Source organism: Schistocerca americana, chromosome 3 (genome assembly GCF_021461395.2).
Source record: "Schistocerca americana isolate TAMUIC-IGC-003095 chromosome 3, iqSchAmer2.1, whole genome shotgun sequence".
Taxonomy (NCBI): domain Eukaryota; kingdom Metazoa; phylum Arthropoda; class Insecta; order Orthoptera; family Acrididae; genus Schistocerca; species Schistocerca americana.
The window spans coordinates 690,251,519-690,272,632 of record NC_060121.1 but is presented as its reverse complement, the minus strand read 5'-3'; the positions used below and the strand labels follow the sequence as shown (position 1 = coordinate 690,272,632).

General features: G+C 41.4%; 1 protein-coding gene across 1 annotated transcript in view; it reads right to left on the bottom strand.

Annotated features, from left to right (window-relative positions):
* LOC124606696 (juvenile hormone esterase-like) overlaps nucleotides 1-21,114 on the bottom strand; it is a 128,692-nt gene that overhangs the window by 53,278 nt on the left and 54,300 nt on the right. Inside the window, exons 2-3 of the mRNA XM_047138721.1 lie at nucleotides 2,040-2,183; nucleotides 1,588-1,732 (exon numbers count right to left, since the gene is read on the bottom strand). Coding sequence (XP_046994677.1) covers nucleotides 1,588-1,732; nucleotides 2,040-2,138 — 244 coding nt within the window. The 5' untranslated portion in view covers nucleotides 2,139-2,183. The remainder of the gene's footprint in view (nucleotides 1-1,587; nucleotides 1,733-2,039; nucleotides 2,184-21,114) is intronic.

The window sequence follows — 21,114 nt, the reverse complement described above, 5'->3', positions numbered from 1 at the left end:
GTTCTTCAAAACGCAGACAGAAATGAAGTCAGAAATACGTGTTTTGCTGTCAATCGGATTTCTGAAGGAAAAGTTTGTGTAGGGGACCCCGCACATTGTGTAGCTCCCCGACACGCGTTTAGTGTGAGAGTTCGATGGTTTAGTTACACTGTAAGTCCTGCAAGTAATTTCATGTGGAAGTGAAATGACACTTAGTTTGTATAGTTTATCACGTGCAATACGGGAGAAAATCCAGTAAATATGTCAGTCGCTATGTAGATCTGAAAAGGAAATGACAATGAAAAGTAATATAAGGATTAAGTCTTACGAAAGCAGAAAATTTTTTGCCTCATCATGCTCGAATACGAACCCATTAGCATCTCGGGTACTCGAACCCTGGTCTACCCTGGTACGTCTCATTATCAGCATTCACAGCCGAAATGTATCTCTCTCCTGCTTTCCAAACCTCACGAAAGCTCAAAGACTATTGGTAGACTATGAGTTTTCGCATGCTGATTAACCTACTTACAAACATCTAGCAGCATAAAATACGTTACTGTTTTCCTGGTACACATGTGGAAAAGCAGACGATTTATGTATCTTAATTCAACTGTAGAGATCTGTATATCATAGCTAAATTTGAGCAGACATGATACTATGCAGAATTCTCTATTAAGGAATAAATTAAGACTGGGGTAGTGATGTGCCGAGAGCAAAATTTTATGTTCTAAGTAAGAAGCGCTAAGTTTATCAGGTATCGTTGAAATTTTGCCCCGAGTTTTGAAGCTACGTTTTTATATGCCACCTTCTACCGGGAGTATCTTAGCCAAACAATACCTCTTTTGTAGATAGTAAATAATAGGTACGTTCCATCGGTATGCTGTAGTATGCGTCCATAATTTTCTATTTTCTTTTCTTGTAACTCAAATTCGAAAGAGAAATCGAATACTGAATTTGTAATTACCAGAAGTGTCTTGTATACTGTGTTACACATCTATGTATTATAACAGGACTCAAAGTCGCTATGATGTTTCTAATATGGCGAGTAAAGCACGACAGAAGCAGATTGATTGTGCAAATTAAATTTATAATGCTCTGGATAGGAAGTGGTCTGTTTCTGAAAATATACAGTTGTAATAATCTAGACTTGCTCAAATTGTACGTGTGATTAGTCCTCTACAATAGAGTTGAATATCAAAAAACCATTATGTAATCGATACATGTTTTGGCTTGTTCAGCATTCTTAGCTGGTTTTTACCATAATGTACAGCGTGGTCCCTTAGGTATAGTCCATTCTACTGTAGACGTAAATGTACACAGTGAACTTGCTTTAGGTGTGTACTGAATGGAAGCTTGGCACAATTTAACATGTTAATGTGTCGCATAGTTCTTTCTCAGTATTAGTATCATCTTATTAGTTGTAATTTGTCACTTCCGCGTTTGGAATGACATAGAGACTTTTGACATCAAAACTCTGATGAAATTACTTTACTGGTATGGCAGAACCATAACTGTCAGTTTCCTGTAGCTGCATAAAGGAGAGAAAGAAGGAAGAGACTATTACTAAACAACAGCACCTTCACTGTGTTAAAGTATAATTTATCTTACCTAACGTTCCAAGTCGGTAATTGATGGTTACTAATACTACATCATGATCCAAGAGAAAATCCGGTCCATAGACTGAGCCACCCCCATAGAAATATGCTCCTCCATGAACCCAAAACATGACTGGCAGTGGACTGGATGGTGACAGCTGAAAAGATTTATATTACAAGAAAACAGAAGAACGTGTTCATATATAAACTGTACAACAACAGTATGAACACTCATGTGCAACTACATACTGGCTACATTAAAATCACAGGGCGCATGTAGCGCGCTCTGTAGAAATTGCATGTGTAGCAGCAAAATAAATATTTGATAAACATTTTAAACATTTTTATGAAATTTAGAAATACGTGAAACGAGTATACTAGTATTAACACTTACTTCTGATACAGGAATAGTTGTAACTTTCAAGAACTGAAAAAATATCTCAGTAATCTAAGAAAACAGGGTACCTCAGGTGTGTAGACGTTGAGGTAGAGGCAGTCTTCAGATCCAGACACTCCAGTATGGAAGAAAAACTCGTCATTCTGTACGCAGTCAGGCCCACGCATAGTGGCATCTCGGATGTGCACCCATCCATCTGGCGGCTGTGGATCCTGTAAATATGTGTGTACATTACTAATTCGTTGCTATTTATCGTACGTATATCTTAAGGTCATCATCAGAAACAAACCTTTCACTTCACCCGAATGATTGAAATGCTTTCTGAGTACCGGACCACCAGTTCTCGATTTTGTAAAAAGGTTTATGTTTGCATCGACACAGCAGCTTAAAGGAATTATGGAACACCTACGTTAGTAGAAAGTAAGAACTGAATAAAAGTCTGTGGCTTCATTATTACTATTTCACCAGAGTGAATGTTAACTTGCAACACGTACATATTCTTCGATATAAAACATGCCATCAGGTTTTGATGCTGGATACGTGAGGCAAATGAGACTCGCTGCAGTATGTTATATTTAATTTTATCACCATTTAGCGCATACTACACTAATATAATAGTACGATGGTGATTCAAAAAGTTCTCGGAACGGAATAGAAAAAAAGTACTTACATCACTGAAACTTTTATTTTTATTTTTCAGTGTAGTCTCCTTGTAGAATGATGCAGTTGCTTAAACGATGTTCCAGTGCCTTGATCAAATCTCGAAAATGAGTTTCCTCCAGGCCTGTAATATAGTTGTCAACTCCGGCTACTAACTCTTCGTTTGAAGTGAATCTTCGTCCACCAAGAAAAATTTTCAGTTTTGGGAAGAGATGGAAGTCTGACGGAGCCATATAATGTGAATAAGGCGGGTGTGGTAAAAATTCATACCTTAGTTCGTGTAATTTGGCCATGGCGACGGCACATGTGTGCGGGTCCGCATTGTCATGATAGAAGATGACTTTCTTCCTCGCTAAACCCGGCCTTTTTTCGCGTATCTTTTGTTGCAATTTGTCCAGGAGGTTAGCCTAGTATTCTCCAGTAATTGTTTGCCCAGTGGGGAGATAATCTACAAACAGAAACCTCTTCGCATCCCACAACACTGATGCCATGACCTTTCCCGCCGAAGGAATTGTCTTTGCTTTCTTTGGTGGCGAAGAATCAGCGTGTTTCCACTGCTTTGACTTTTTTTTTCTCTGGGGTTTAGCAGTGCACCCAAGTATCATCTGTCGTCACAAACCGGCGCACAATCAATCTTGTTCGTTTCTCCTAAAAAGGGCCAAACATTGTTCAGATATGTCCACCCTCATGCATTGAGTTTCAAACTACTGTAACTTTAATTTACTTGCCTAAGTTCTATATTTTCCCGCCACATACTGGTGTGCTTGGACAAACTGATGTCCTGTCCTCATTCTCGACAACTACCGCTTTAAAAATGTTAACAGCCGAATCTGGCCAGTAGTGGAAAATACACAATAATTTCTGTCGAAGGCGAAAATGCAGTTATTTTAGGTGCCTGAAATGTGATTCACCTTCTGTAATGAAGTGCAAACCAATTTCCCTCAGTTGTTGTTGATGTTGTTCTTGTTGTTGTTGCTGAGGTTTTCAGTCCGAAGACTAGTTTGATGCAACTCTCCGTGCTACTCTATCCTGTGCAGCCTCTTCATCTCCGAATAACTACCGCCACCTACATCTTTCTGAATCTGCTTACTGTATTCATCTCTCGGTCTCCCTCTACGATTTTTGCCATCCACACCTCACTCCAGTATTAAATTGGTGATCCGTTGATGTCCCAGAATATGACTTATCAACCGATCCCTTATTTTGGCCAAGTTGTGCAACAAGTTTCTTGTCTCTCCAATTCTATTCAGTACCCATCTAATCTTCAACATTGTTTTGTAGCACCACATGTTGAAAGCTTCTATTTTCTTTTTATCTAAACTGCTTATCTCCCATGTTTCACTTCCATACATGACTACACTACCGACAAATGCCTTCAGAAAAGACTTCTTAACATTCAAATCTATATTTGATGTTAACAAATTTCTCTTCTTCAGTAATGCTTTTATTGCCATTGGCAGTCTACATTTTATATTCCCTCTGCTCAGACCAATAATTATTTTACTGCCCAAATAGCAAAATTCATCTACTTTAAATGTCTTCTTTCCTATTCTGATTCCTTTACCATCAACTGATTTAATTCGACTACATTGCATTATCCTTGTTTTATTGCTGTTGATGTTCATCTTATATTCTTCTTTCAAGACACCGTCCAATCCGTTCAACTGCTTTCCAAGTCCTTTGCTGTCCTGACAGAATTACAATGTCATCAGTCAACCTCAAAGTTTTTATTTCTTCTCCCTGAAATTTAATTCCTACTCAAAATTTTTCTTTACGTTCCTTTACTGCTCGTCCAGCGTACGTATTTAATAACATCGTGGATAGGCTACAACCCTGTCTCACTCACTTTTCAACCACTGCCTCCCTTTCATGTGCCTCGACTCTTATAACTGCCGTCTGGTTTCTGTGCAAGTTGTAAGTAGTGATTCGCTCTCTGTATTTTACCCCTGCTACCTTCATAATTCCGAAGAAAGTATTCCAGTCAACATGGTCTAAAGCTTTCTCCAAGTCTACAAGTGCTACAAACGTAGGTTTGCCTTCCCGTAACCTGCTCAGTATTGCCTCACGTGTTCCCACATTTCACCGGAATTCAACGTGATCTTCCTCGAGGTAGGCTTCTACCAGTTTTTCCAGTCTTCTGTAAAGAAATCGTGTTAGTATTTTGCAACCATGACTTATTAAACTGATTGTTCGGTAATTTTCACATCACTCAGCAACTCCTTCACTTGGAATTGGAATTACCACATCCTTCTTAAAGTCTGAGGGTGTTTCGCCTTCCTCATACATCATGCACACCAGCTGCAGCTGTAAGAGTTTTGTCGTGGCTGGTTCTCCCAAGGCTATCAGTAGTTCTGACGGAATGTCTTCTATTCCTGGGGCCTTACTTCGACGTAATTCTATCAGTGTATTGTCAAATTCTTCTACCAGTATAATATCTCTCATCTTCATCTACGTCCACCCCTCTTTCTATAATATTGCTTTCATCTTCTTGTAAAGGCATTGTGTATACTCCTTCCCACTTTCAGATTTCCCTTCTTTGCTTAGGACTGGTTTACCCTCTGAGTCTTGATATTCGTATAGCTGCTTCTCTTTTCTCCAAAGGCCTGTTCAATTTTCCTGTAGGCATATCTATCTTTCCCCTAGTGAAATATGTTTCTAAATTCTTAGATATGTCCTCTAGCCGTTTCCGCTTAGCAGGCCTCGTTTATTAAACGTTTCTATTCCCTTTCGCCTGCTTCATTTGCTGCATTTTTAAAGTTCTACTTTTCATCAGTTAAATTCAATATTTCTTGTGTTATTCAGGGATTCATATTAGACGTTGTCTTCTTACCTATTTGATCCTCTGCTGCCTTCAATATTTCATCTATTAAAACTACCCATTCGTCTCCTACTGTTTTCCTTTCCCCTGTTCTAATTAACCCTTGTCTAATGCTTCCTGTGAATCTCTCAACGCCCTGTGGTTGTTTCAGCTTATCCAGCACCCATATCCTTAATTTTCCATCTTATTCCAATTTATTCAGTTTTAATCTCAGCTTATAACCAGTAATTTGCGTTGGGGGTCCACATTTTTCTTACAATTTAAATTCTGGTTCCGAATCTCTGTCTAGCCATTATATAATCAATCTGAAACCTTCTGGTGTCTCCACGTCTATTCCGATTATACAACCTCCATTTATTATTAAATTATACCCGGTGCAAAATTATACCAGGCATCTTCGTCTTTCATTCCTTTCCCCCAGTCCATATTCACCTACTATTTTTCCTTCTCTCCCTTTCTACTATCGAATTCCAGTCCCCAACACAATTAAATTTTTGTCACCTTTAACTATCTGAATAATTTATTTTATCTCATCATATATTTTTTCAATCTCTTTATCATCTGAGGAGCTAGTTGCCATGTAAAGTAGTATTACTGTGGTAGGCGTGGGCTTCGTGTTTATTTTGGCTATAATAATACATTTACTACGATGTTCGTAGCAGCTCACCTGCATTCCTATTTTGTTATTGGTTAGTAAACCCACAACTGCATTGTATTTATAATCCTGTATTCCCCTGACCAGAAGTCCTGTCCCTCCTGCCACCAAACTACACTAATTTCCACTTTACCTAACTTCAATCTATCATTTTCCCTTTTCAAATTATCTGATCTACCTGTCCGATTAAGGGATCCATAGAATGTCAATTTTGTTTTCTCCTGGTGAGGATATCCTTCTGAGCAGTCCCCACCCGGGGATCTGAATGGGGGACTATTTTACCCCGGGAATATTTTACCCAAGAGCATGCCATTATCATTTAATCATTTAACCATACAGTAAAGCTACATGTCCTAGGGAAAAATTAAGCTGCAGTTTCCCCTTGTTTTCAAATGTTCGCGGTACCAGCAAGGCCGTTTTGGTTGATGTTACAAGGCCAGATCAGTCTATCATCCGAACTGTTGCCCCTGCAACTAATGAAAAGACAGCTGCCCCTCTTCAGGGACCACAAGTTTGTCTGGCCTCTCAACAGATACTCTTCAGTTGTGGTTGTACATACGGTACAGCTGTATGTATCGCTGAGGTATGCAAGTCACCCTACAGAGAGCGAGGTCCATGGTTCATGGGGGATGGAGCCGGAGTTTCCTTAGTTAAAAGAAATTGTAAAAATTATTGTAAAATATTCTAAAAATTTTAGGGTCCGCTTGTAGCTGCTAATTCTCTTTTATTACGGAATCAAGGTACAACTAGTTTCGCGATAATGAACCAAATCGTAATGTTAAATTTGATGAGTTACGTTAAGCCATTAAACCAATACGTTCTCCCAACGTTCTATAAGACTCATATCATGACATCAACAAATGTAATGGAAATTGAAAGATCCATCAATGATCGTAGATAATTATGGGTCATCACAGAGAGATATTCCAGTTTGGACACGCAGGAAAAAAGCCAGTGAGGTTCTGGGAGGTACCGACAGGAATGTGGAGCCATGACGACTCCAGTGCCATGGTCAGCTGTCCTAGGTCTCTCGGTTGAGACACTATGGCGCGGAAAGCCCGATCAATGCTGTCCCACAGATTCTTGACTGTGTTTAAATCCATCGTACCACGGAAAAACAAACTGCATGTAGGGGTGGACAAGGTTCCCAAGGACAAACACATAGTGTGCTGTCCACGATAACAACATCACCCATGGAACGCCATGATAACATTCCCTAGAATCTAATCCTGTCTCGAGCGTTGAACAGTGCTTTCAGACGTTTTACGCCTTACACGCCAAAGGCCATCTGTCAGATGGAGCATAGAACGTGATTCATCTGAAAAGGCCACCTGTTGCTACTCAGTGGATGTCGAGATGCGATACTGGCTCGCAAATTCCAGGCTTCGTCGCCAACGAACTGGGGTCAGCGTGGATGCAAGAAACAGGTGCCTATTGCGGAAGCAATATGTAGCAACATTCGCCGAACAGTCTTCGAGAATACACTGTTGGTTGGCCTTTAGCTCATCTGGGCTGTCAGTTTCTCAACAGTTCCATATCTATTCGCCTGTAATCTCAGCAGCCGTCATTTATACCTGTAATAAATGGCCCATGTACTGCAGTTGCCTCAGCGCCTGTTGATAGCACCATTCTGCCATGCACAGTATACTTTAACCATGGTCGCAAGAGAAGAGTTTACAAAATTGGTCTTTTTGGTAATGTTCAGTCCTTGGTCTAAGAGCCAACGATCATTCCCTTTTGGACGTTAGGTAAAACACTCCGTTTCTGCATTACGAGAACGACTGCTCTGTTTTCCATATCCCCCATCCCCAATCTCGACTTGCTTTATATACACCCTCTTCTGCTAGTGCTTCCACCTGCCTATTGTGAGTGGTTATTGTATCTTGACGTCAGTCATTGGTGGTGGTCACGTTAAAGTGAATGGATCATGTGTTTTTTCGATAACAGCTCTTTACTACTCGGCTGTGGTAATCACAAAGGTACTTGTTCATATGAAATTGCAATCTCTTACAGAACGACATGTTGAGCGTTATGTGCTAGGAGTTCTGAACTGAGTTACAGTGCGAAACTGCATGGAATGCCTCCCAAAAGTCAAGGAACAGTGCATATGGTCAACTATTCAACTATTGAAAATGAAACTGGACACACATTATTTTGGAGGAACTTCTGTTGGCGTTAAATTGTTCAAAGCAATTTATTTTATGATGACATGGTTCTAGCACGTGTACATTCGAACAAAATGCACAGCACCATTTTAAAAGTCGTTAAACAAAATTGTTCCCAGACGAGATTAGCACTTGAATTTTTTTACGACCCAACCAAGATAATCAATACATAGTTCATGGTTATTATAAATGATGAAGCGATTTAGTAGATTTGCTATTGAAACATTTGACATATTGTCACAAGGCTTTGGACACACAGTAAAACTGAAAGTTTTTGTTGACTTACTACAATTGCTCCATATGTGCACTCTTGATTCAACAGATATTAAGTAGTTAGATAAACAAGTTCTTTCCACGGTCGGCACAGGGTATCACTTTGTTCAAAACCACTGTTGATGCGAGCTCGTAGTTCTGATACGTTTGTTGGCAGAGTAGGAATAAACACTGAATCTTTCACATAACCCCAAACAAAAAAAATCGCATAGGATTAGGCCAGGAGAGCGGGGAGGCCATGACAAGAATCATCAAATCCACTGTGACTGATGCATCGGTTTTTCAATTTCCTGTTTAAGAACTCACAAACATCATGATGGAAGTGGGGTGGAGCATTCTCCTGTTGGTAGACAAAGTCCACACTGGTGGTCTGCAGTAGTCATAAAAGCCAGTTTTCCAGAAGGTCTGGGTGCAAGTATCCTGTAAAAGTCTATTTGCAGAAGAAAAAGGGACAGTAAATTTTAAACCGTGAGACTGCACGGAACGCACTAACTTTTGGTGAATCCCGAATGTGCAGCGGCACTATAGTGTTCTTTATTTGTCTAATTAATTACACAATCACGCTACTCGGAATCACAGAGATCAATCTCCTCGCGCTTCAGTCTGGAACCGCGCGACTGCTACGGTCGCAGGTTCGAATCCTGCCTCGGGCATGGATGTGTGTGATGTCCTTAGGTTAGTTAGGTTTAATTGGTTCTAAGTTCTAGGGGACTGATGACCACAGATGTTAAGTCCCATAGTGCTCAGAGCCATTTGAACCATTTTGAACCAATCTCCTCGCGCGGTTTCTTGCACGGCGGCTTCAGCTGCCCTCACACGGGACGTGTTTCTCATCGCCAAAGCACTCCAGATGTGGTGTCTGTGGTAGTTACCGCCTGCTCTGAAACGGCCTACTACATCAACGGAACATAACGTGATGCTCCTTATGATTGGTGCCCACAGATGTCTCGAGCGGCAGTTCCCAGCAGCTCTAGGGCACGAATCAAACAGTTTATTTAAGAAAATGGACACGCGTGAAACGTATAAACTCTGCTAACGACCATCGAAATACAGCGGAGAAAATCCCGGAGAAGATTTTGTACTCGTTGTTGGCTTGGACAGATATGTGCGGGTAGAGGAACAATACATAATGTCGTACAGCGATCTGGGATACATACTAGTACAAGTTATTCGTTAGCTCAATTAGATCTCCATCTTATTTTCGGTTTGAAATTGAATATATTTCAAGTTTATTGTCTAAAGTCGTTATGAACAAGCAAAATATTCCTATTCTCTATGATTTGACTACCATCTCTAAAGTAACGTGCTTCATCACATAGGTTTCAAGATCGGAATTCGTTTCGCTATTTATTCGGATGGAAAAGTAGATCTTTGCAAAGTTTCTCACCATGATGGGACAGATACTTACCGGCGATATACGAAAGTGAGGCAGTATGTATATTTTAAACATTCACGATAAGGAAAATTTCCAATGTGTAACTTCTTTCTGCTTCCTAACTCAGAATGGCACTCACGTTAATATCTGTGACCACTGGGGAAACATTCCAGTCATTGGCCTATGTAACAAGAATTTCAGCAAATACATTTTTTATAATTAATAAACAACGACTGTTGCACATAATACAACTATTAAATTAACCCAGAATCTTTTAGAAAGCAAAGACTAAAAAAAAGAGAAAGCAGTCCGACGCGAACATGCTACTTATTATCTATTCGTTGTTTACGTTGCTGTCAACTGCGTTACAACTTCGAAATCGGAAATTTGTGGTAAGATCTTACGGGACAAACTGCTAAGGTCATCGGTCCCTAAGCTTACACACTACTTAATCTAACTTGAACTAACTTACGCTAACTTACGCTAAGGACTACACACACTTCCGTGGCCGAGGGAGGAGTCGAACCTACGACGGGGGAGCCGCGCGAACCGTGACAGGACGCCGGAGACCACGCGGCTGCAACTTCGACATTGCTTTATCTGTAAATCTCATCATTTGATACCATATGACAAATAGTGCCAATAACGACACACTTTTGAGAGATCATCATTGTGCCGTACCTTTGAAACACTATACCTTAATAGCACACACGCTGTACCTATAAAAGCGTCAAATACTGTGAGCCTTTTCCTGACGATATGTATCTTCTCGTCATTTCTTAATGACACCTCTTACCTTCTTAGAGAGATCCTCACTGTGCTGGTGCTTTGAAACAGCTTATATTCATACCACGTACTCTACAATAGTAAAAGAAAGCAAAAAAACACGGAGTTTAGCTCCTTACAATATGGCTTCTCCTGAGCTCTGCTTGTGACGTAAAACCAATGCCGCATCTCATTGGCTACTTTCCTCTCCGCGAGCCAACTATATGACATGCCATGACCTTCGTTTCCCACTTCGCCGTTTCCTCGCTGACTTTACCTGCTCCTCGTCCACGTACGTTATACGGCCCGTGACAGGACGCCTAGGAGGCGCCGACCTCGCCTACCGTGACCGTTTGCCGCCTTAAGGCCGGTTCCCACTAGAGCGCGGCAGCGCGGCGTGCGGCAACGGCAGCGGCAAGCGTTTTCCGCGTTGACGCGGCGGCTCGCGGAATTGGCGTTCCCACCTGGAAGCGGCAGACGCTAGCGGTAGCCAATGACGGACAGCCACTGAGGTACGGGGCGGGACCCACTGAAACGCCCGGTGCGTTTGATTAACTGTATCTTACACCTACATGAAGGAAAGACAAAGTTGGGTGAAGACATACCAATTTTTCATTTTCTGCACAATGTACTCTTTCACATATTTCATTATTCATGTTTTCTCATTTCAACATAAACAGATTTCATGACTACCGTTCATGATTGTTCACTATCCCCTAACACATTGAAACAATGTACGATAAAAGAGATTATTCAAATAGTTAAGCGAGACAAAAATTTAAAATGTGATATGGTAGCAGGTACACGAAAACAGTAAGAACACAAAGGCTAGGTGGAAGGCTGGCTCTGAGCACTATGGGACTCAACTGCTGAGGTCATTAGTCCCCTAGAACTTAGAACTAGTTAAACCTAACTAACCTAAGGACATCACAAACATCCATGCCCGAGGCAGGATTCGAACCTGCGACCATAGCGGTCTTGCGGTTCCAGACTGCAGCGCCTTTAACCGCACGGCCACTTCGGCCGGCCTAGGTGGAAGGGATGAAAGTGGAAGCCACCTGATAGAATTTCCCACAGAGCACAATGTAATCATCGCCAGCACCTTGCTTAAGGATCACGAAAGAATAATATAAATTTGGAACAGAGTTTTCGAAACCAGATTTTAAATTGTAAGGTATTTCCTGGTGCAGACGCAAACCTGACTGAAGACTGTCAATAGCAAGAAAAGCGTTCTGAAAAAGAAAATTTGTTCACATCGAATATAAATTCTAATGGTTGGATACTATTTTACAAAGGTATTTGTGTGGAGTGCAGCCTTGCATGTAAGTGAAACGTGGACAATGAACAGTTCTGTCAAGAAGACAATGGACACTTTCAAAACATGGTGATCAATAAGAATGCTGAAGATTAGATACGAGGATCGTGTGACTAAAGAAGAAGTACGGAACTAAATAGAGGAGGAAGAGGAAATTACGGCACAACCTTGACAACAATAGGGGTTAGTTGACAGGACGTATTATGGGGCATCAAAGAGTGAGGTCAAAGGGGTTGGGTGATAGTATTCTGATAATAATCATCTGTTGAAATGCTATTCTACTATTTTATCTATTACTGTAAGCAGTGAACTTACTCTTCCATGCACTCCTCCACAAAACATTTAAACCAAAACTGAAATCAGCTGAAAACCAAATCTTTCAACCACTGTCTGACAACTACTGGATTTACTTTCAACTTTCTATAATTATCACTGGCTAGCCACACATACATACAGATATAAAGAGAACAAAAATAAACAAACATTAGTTTTCAGCATATGATTCTGCAGATTGGCAACATGTACATAAACAAACCAGACAGGAAGGGACATGAGGTGAACACACTGTAGTTACGACTTCAAATCAGAGTTTTCGGTAAAACGTCTACAGCTAGTGACAGAAGAAAAAAGAACGAACATGAAAATGTGCTTATGTTCCATAATCTAAGTTTTAGTTCAACCTCCAGCATGTGACCAGGTGAGGCGAAACGTATATGTCCGCCAAAAACTCGATTCACTGTAAGTAATCAGTCATTCACGTAAAAAAAGATGTGAACTGTTTTATAATCTGCAAGTATCACATATCAAAACAAAACTGAATCATTCTAGATTCCACCGAAGATGCCTTAAAGTAAAAGGCGAAACGCGCGTTGAATCAGTAAAGTTCACTGGATAAAGAAAAAAACGTTTGTTACTTACCAAAGGAAATAATCAATAGCTGTAGATATTTAGTAAATTATATTTTATGACATACCAGCAAATTAGTTTCGGTTTAACTTCTCATTCCACATGCTATTAAATGCTGTTTAAAACAATTCATCTATCCCTTCTGAAAAACTGTAGTTACTTTCATATCTCGGTAGATAAACAGATTTAGGATATTTATCATGCGACGAAATACATGACTTTTCAAGAGTTATCGTTTGCAAAAAAAAAAAAAAAAAAAACACGTTTCGATTTCTTGAACCGTTTACGAAATTTGCGGTTGATACAACCACACGGATTACGACGAGCAGGACGAAGTACCGGTCACGCCGCGAGCTACTTGCGCGCGGTCACGGCACAGCCCGTCTGCCGACATATCATTCAATATCTCGAGAACTGTGATAGCTATCGATCTGCTCTCACCTTTAAAAACAATTTCGATATGTTGACTAAATTTCATACGCAATAATGTATTACCTAAAATGAACTGTACGCAAAGTCCACGCAATGCGTTTTAACCTCTGCACACTCATTCAAATTTCGTGTAAACGTTTACGTAAATGCGATACAGCAAGTAACCACGACGAATAACGAAAAGAAATTTGGTCCTTTATCGAGAGAAGATATCAGGCTGTAACATGACCAAGAATCAAATTTTTCTACCGAATAGTTTCCTTGGAATCGGATGATAAGTATTTCATAACTGCCGCCGCGTCCGCGCCAGCGGTTCGGCGAAAGTTCGTGTGGCCCGGGGTTCTGTACCTGACGTCACGCTCAGCGCGTTCTGTGATTGGCGGCGCGCACCTGGAGCGCGGCACGCGGCAGCGGAAGCGGTTCGACATGGTCAAACCGCGACGCAGAGCCCGCCTCGCCTTGCCGCTGACGCCATTTCCATGGCAACCACGCCGCTGACGCGTGGTTTTGACACGCGGCAACCCCAGTGGGAACCGGCCTTTAACCCATTGTCACACGAGACGAGGCAGCTACCGTTTACATGAACGCAAACGGAATATAGGTCGGTTCCCACTAGAGCGCGGCAGCGCGGCGTGCGGAAACGGCAGCGGCAAGCGTTTTCCGCATTGACGCGGCGGCTCGTGGAATTGGCGTTCCCATCTGGAAGCGGCAGATGTTAGCGATAGCCAATGACGGACAGCCACTGAGGTATGGGGCAGGACCCACTGATACGCGTGGTGCGTTTGATTAACTATATCTTACACCTACATGAAGGAAAGACGAAGTTGGGTGAAGACATACCAATTTTTCATTTTCTGTACAATGTGCTCTTTCACATATTTCATTATTCATGTTTTCTCATTTCACCATAAACAGATTTCATGACTACCGTTCACGATTGTTCACTATCTCCTAACACAGTGAAACAATGTACAACAAGAGAGATTATTCAGATAGTTAAGTGAGGCAAAAATTTAAAATGTGGTACGGTAGCAGGTACACGAAAACAGTAAGAACGCAAAGGCTAGGTGGAAGGGATGAAAGTGGAAGCCACCTGATAGAATTTCCCACAGAGCATAATGTAATCATCGCCAGCACCTTGCTTAAGAATCACGAAAGAATAATATATACTTGGAATAGTTTTCGAAACCAGATTTTAAATTGTAAGGCATTTCCTGGTGCAGACGCAAACCTGACTGAAGACTGTCAATAGCAAGAAAAGCGTTCTGAAAAAGAAAATTTGTTCACACCGAATATAAATGCTAATGGTTGGATACTATTTTACAAAGGTATTTGTGTGGAGTGCAGCCTTGTATGTAAGTGAAACGTGGACGATGTACAGTTCTGTCAAGAAGACAATGGAGGCTTTCAAAACGTGGTGATTCATAAGAATGCTGAACATTAGATATGAGGATTGTGTGACTAAAGAAGAGGTACGGAATTAAATAGAGGAGGAAGAGGAAATTACGGCACAACTTTGACAACAATAGGGGTTAGTTGACAGGACGTATTGTGGGGTGTCAGAATGAGGACAAAGGGGTTGGGTGAAAGTATTCTGATAATAATCATCTGTTGAAATACTATTCTACTATTTTATCTATTAATGTAAGCAGTGAATTTACTCTTCCACGCACCCCTTAAAACATTTAAACCAAAACTGAAATCAGCTGAACACCAAATCTTTCAACCACTGTCTGATAACTACTGGATTCACTTGCAACTTTCTATAACTATCACTGACTAGCCACACACACATACAGATATAAGGAGAACAAAAATAAACAAACATTAGTTTTCAGCATATAATTCTGCAGGTTGGCAACATGTACATAAACAAACCAGACAGGAAGGGACATGAGGTGAACACACTGTAGTTACGACTTCAAATCAGAGTTTTCGGTAAAACGTCTACTGCTAGTGACAGAAGAAAAAAGAGCGAACATGAAAATGTGCTTATGTTCCATAATCTAAGTTTTAGTGCAACCTCCAGCATGTGACCAGGTGGGAAACGTATATGTCTGCCAAAAACTCAATTCACTGTAAGTAATCAGTCATTCACGTAAAAAAAGATGTGAACTGTTTTATAATCTGCAAGTATCACAGATCAAAACAAAACTGAGCCATTCTAGATTCCACCGAAGATGCCTTAAAGTAAAAGGCGAAACGCGTCTTGAACCAATAAAGTACACTGGATAAAGAAAAAAACCTTTGTTACTTGCAAAGGAAATAGTCAATACCTGTAGATAATTAGCAAATTACATCTTATGACATACCAGCAAATTAGTCTCGGTTTAACTTCTCATTACGCACGCTATTAAATGCTGTTTAAAAAAATTCATCTATCCCTTCCGAAAAAACTGTAGTTTCTTTCATATCTTGGTAGTTAAACAGATTTTGGATATTTATCATGCGACGAAATACATGAGTTTTTACAAGTTATCTTTGCAAAAAAACACGTTTCGATTTCTTGAACCGTTTACGAAATTTGCAGTTGATACAACCACATGGTTTACGACGAGCAGGACGAAAGTATCGGTCGCGTCGCGAGCGACCTGTGCGCGGTCACGGCACAGCCCGTCCGCCGACATATCATTCAATATCTCGAGAACGGTGATAGCTATCGTTCTGCTCTCAACTTTAAAAACAATTTCGATATGTTGACTAAATTTCATACGCAATAATGTATTACCTAAAATGAACTGTACGCAAAGTCCACGCAATGCGTTTTTACCTCTGCACACTCATTCAAATTTCGTGTAAACGTTTACGTAAATGCGATACAGCAAGTAACCACGACGAATAACGAAAAGAAATTCGGTCCTTTATCGAGAGAATATATCAGGCTGTAACATGACCAAGAATCAAATTTTTCTACCGAATAGTTTCCTTGGAATCGGATAATAAGTATTTCATAGCTGCCGCCGCGTCCGCGCCAGCGGTTCGGCGGAAGTTCGTGTGGCCCAGGGGTCCGTACTTGACGTCACGCTGAGCGCGTTCTGTGATTGGCGGCGCGCACCTGGAGCGCGGCACGCGGCAGTGGAAGCGGTTCGACATGGTCAAACCGCGACGCAGAGCTCGCCGCGCCTTGCCGCTGACGCCATTTCCATGGCAACCACGCCGCTGACGCGTGGTTTTGACGCGCGGCAGCCCTAGTGGGAACCGGCCTTATCTCGCGTCACGAGACACAGCGCCGAAGCCACACGGCACGAGCTGGTTGACGTGATTTTGCGTTCTCAGCGGTTATCGGATTTAATTGGCTCGCAAACCATACAGTTGGCTCACAAGAATGGATGCTCGTAGAATCCCTACTTCAGTTCTATTAAAACGAGCATTTCCTCGGAAAGCTAGCCGTATGCTAGTCATGTCGTTCTCTCTGCGGTATAAATAAATAAAAATTTTAATACCCATGACTTTGCAGTAAGACAAAAATGTAAGATACCTTTCCGCTCACGAAAGACATCAGTTTATAAAAGTTCACCAAATCAAAAACTCACTTCTGACAGAGAGCGCACTCATATTTACTTAACATACAGTTTAATAGAAATTATTTCTATTAATTTCATATTAAACTCCCACAGCCCTTTGGAGGACGTGAAGGTGAAAAAAATGGATATATATCGTGACGCGAAACCATATCCTATCTACTGTTCGTTTTCTGACACGGGGCCTCAAGCAAGTACCCGAAGCTGAAATGCACCTGTGTTTTCTTCTCCGGAATGTTACTGATTATTAATTATATAATCAAACATAATAAGAACCACATGTTCTCATGAATCGTAAATGGGTCGTTACTTTAAAACAGCTTACTATCATTACACATGAGCTACAAGGTGAAAATGAGTTAACTACGAAAATTCCTTAACCACCAGTATGGCTTTTCCAGTCATTTTATTCTACGTCTATTCTGTACGAACTACCGTGAGGTGCATAGCAGGGGGTTTGTCCCACTGCACCAGTTATTAGGGTTTCTTCCTGTTCCATTCGCGTATGGAGCGCAGGAAGGATGATTATTTGAATGCATCTGTGCGTGCAGTAATTATTCTAATCATATCCTTACGATCCCTATGTGAGCTCACGTAGGGGGGTCGTTGTATACTCCTTGAGCAATCATTTAAAGCTGGGTTTATGAAACTCTGTTAATAGACTTTCTTAGATTTGTTACAACAGCTGTTACCAATAACGATTCATCTCGAGACATTCAACGTGCTGCTGCTTAAAAACATCATCTATTCGTAGGGTGTATCGCATGAAATAAAACCATCGAATATTGGCTTCTGCTGAACATGACAATTATAGTATGGGGTCTTGTTTCATGCCTGTGACGTAGGGAGAGTTCTTGCTTCCTATTGGTTCTTCTTTACGTCGCACATTGCCGAAATATCTCAGAACTTGTTTTGTGTTTCACGTGACGAAATCGCTTCTCGACGAGAAACAGCAGGAAGTGACGTCACAAAACCCTTTGAGCGCCGCGTCGGCTTTAGTTAACTCGTCCCGTGTGCCGACGGTCTTATTTCTTCGACTACGCGGCGTCTCCGCGCGGATACTCTCCTCTCGCCGGAGAATCACCGTAGTCGAGGGTAGCCATCCTGGCGGCACACCGGCAGAAGCTGTTCGGTGAGTGAAACCGACCTGACTGCATAAGCTCGGGCCGTGAACGAACTGTCACGTCCAAGGTAAAAGCGAGATTAACGAAATATCGTTTGTATAGGCTGTTGAAGCAAAACATAAAAACAAAAGTCCAACTTTCACCGTCACCAGTTATCCGGGACGACCGCGTAAGATTATTTGATGTTGCGATGATGGTGACTGCACCTCCGACATGCATTCTTGATCAAAAATGGCATACACTGAAGTGACAAAAGTCATGGGATAGCGATATCCACGTATACAGATGGCGGTATTATCGCAAGCACAAGGTGTAAAATGGCAGTGCAGTGGCTGAGCTGTCATTTGAAAAGGTTTCCGACCTAAGTTTGGCCGTATCATCGGAATTAAGAGTTTGAACACGGAATGGAAGTTGGAGCTAGACGCATGGTACACTGCACTTCGGAAATAGAGTTCAATATTACGAGATCCACAGCGGCAAGAGTCTGCTGAGATTACCAAATTTCGGGTATTACCTCTCACCACGGACAACGCAGTGGCCGATGACCGAGAGAAGCGGTGTTCTCGTAGAGTTATCAGCGCTAACAAGTGAGCAACACTGCGGACAAAAACCGCGGTAGTCAGTGTGGGACATACGACGAACGCAATCGCCACGAAAAGGCGGCAAAATTTGGTGTTAATGGACTATGGTAAATGACTACCGAAGCGAGTGCCTTTGCCAACAGCACATCACCTACAGCGCCTCTTCTGGGCTTCTTACCGAATCGGTTGGACCCTAGACGACTGGGAAACCGTGGCCTGGTCGGATGAGTAACGACTTCAGTTGGTAAGAGCTAATGGAAGAGTTCGAGTGTGGCGCAGGCCCCACAAGGCCATGGAGCCAAGCTGTCAACAAGGCAATAAGCAAGGTAGTGGTTGCTGTGTTTGTATGGAATGTACTGCGTCCTCTGGTACACTTGAACCGATCATTGATTGGAAATGGTTATGTTCAGCTACCCGGAGACCGCTCGCAGCCGTTCATGGATTTCATCATCCAAACAAAGACAGAATTTTTATCGATGAAAATACGCCTTGTGTCCTGGCCACAACTGTTCGTGACTGCTTTGAAGAACATTCTGGACAATTCGAGTGAATCATTTGGCCACTCATGTCGCCTTACCTGACTCCCATCTTATACTTATGTGACATAATCTAGAGGTCAGTTCGTGCACAAAATCTTGCATCGGCAACACTTTCGCAATTATGGACGGTTAATGAGGCAGCATGACGCACTATTACTGCAAAGAACTTCCAACGACTTGTTGAATTCATGCCACGTCGATTTCCTGCACCTTTTATTTTTTTTATTTACTTTTTTTTTTTTTTTGAGTCATCAGTCTTCTGACTGGTTTGATGCGGCCCGCCACGAAGCCTATATGGATGAGCTACACTTTTCCAAAATTCTCTAATAAAACGAAGTCGAGCATTCGTCTTCCCTACCAACAACCCGATATGCTCATTCCATTTCATACCGTTTTGCGACGTTAGGTCGAAATATTCAATCGATGTGTGTGAAGCAGCATCACGTATTCGAAAGTTAAATACTTGTTTTTCCTATTCACCTACATTAACTTGCATTTTTCTACATTTAGAGCAAGCTGCCATTCATCAAACCATTTAAGTTTCTTCTGCATATTCATGACACACTCTCATGTGTCAAACAAATCTGTGACCGTTCTCCTTTCCATTCCTTGTATCCGCTCAGTATCTCCTTTTAGTCTTAGTAGAAGCATGGGATCTCCTCATATGGCGTAATAAGCAGCGCAGTAGCCTGCAGGACTGGAAGATTAGCAAGACCTGTATTGAATAGGCACAGCGGAATAAACAACGTGGGATGGTACACAGACCAGACAGTGATTTTTAAGTGAGTTCCCACCGTCAGTGAGGCAAATGCTGGGTTGGTCCCCAACTCTGCCTCAGAGAATCCGATACACAAAGAGTTTAAATACGATATCATAAGGTTTACTCTATTCACAGATTTCGATGATGTTGGTAAGTTCCGCATCTCCTCCTAAAGTATTGGATTCAACCAAACTCAGTATACATATCAGTTTTTGTACGTAACGAGTAACTGTGGGTGTAAGAAACACCAAACTATCAAAGGGTGAGGGGTGGGAGTGAAAAAGCAGTGTACTCCACGACGCCCGAAAACCCATGCTTTAGTCATGCAGTATTTGAGAATGTTAGCGCTTAGAGACTTAACAGAAAATTTTACATGAAATTTCAAACCCTTTTTCTTGCTGAACACACCCCAAGAACATGAAACATACCAAGATTATCGCTTACTACATTTTCGCTGTTCGTGCAGTAAAACTGCAGCATGTAAAATGACCTTTCTATTTATTACATCTTTACTAGTAGCTATATTCGTGACACATTTTGCAGACACTGTTTACATACACCATTGAATGCACCAGAAAAATTACGTACTTGTACGACTCTTAGTTCAGGAGGTACGATGTCATCAACACTAACTTTATGAAAAACTACCACATCATGCAAGACGGTTTAATATATATCTTCGTTCCTGCTAATTCTACTTGCAATAATTCTTTCAGACTGTATCCAGATATGCTTCTGAATGTACCTACAAAGCTACATTACTGTACGACTCATAGATCAAGATATATGAAGTGAATTACAGAGATGCGTGATAAAAATGTCGCATCATGCATGAAGTTTTAATTTAGTGCTTCTTTACTACTGACTCTGCCCACAACATGTTCCACAGACTGTAGCCACGTATTGCACTCGCTGAACCTGCAAAATTATTACCTGTACAGCATATAGTTCCAGAGATACGACGTCATAAACACTGAGCTGGGTCAAAATGAAACTGCAGGGCGAGATTCGCTAGCGTAGATGTGAAACACCCACAAAACGTGTGAAATGTATAAAGTATTTGTGTAATACATTTTACATGAGTGTGTTCTGACAAAGAGACAGGTGGAAAGGTCATTCTAATCCCATGAAACGATTTCAATCAAATTTGGTGCACATATTAGTTACAACCTGGAAAGAAACACTATAGAGGTGAGAATCATCAGCCTTCAGTTGGGATCGTGATAAAGTGTGTGACAAAAGGGGGGGGGGGGG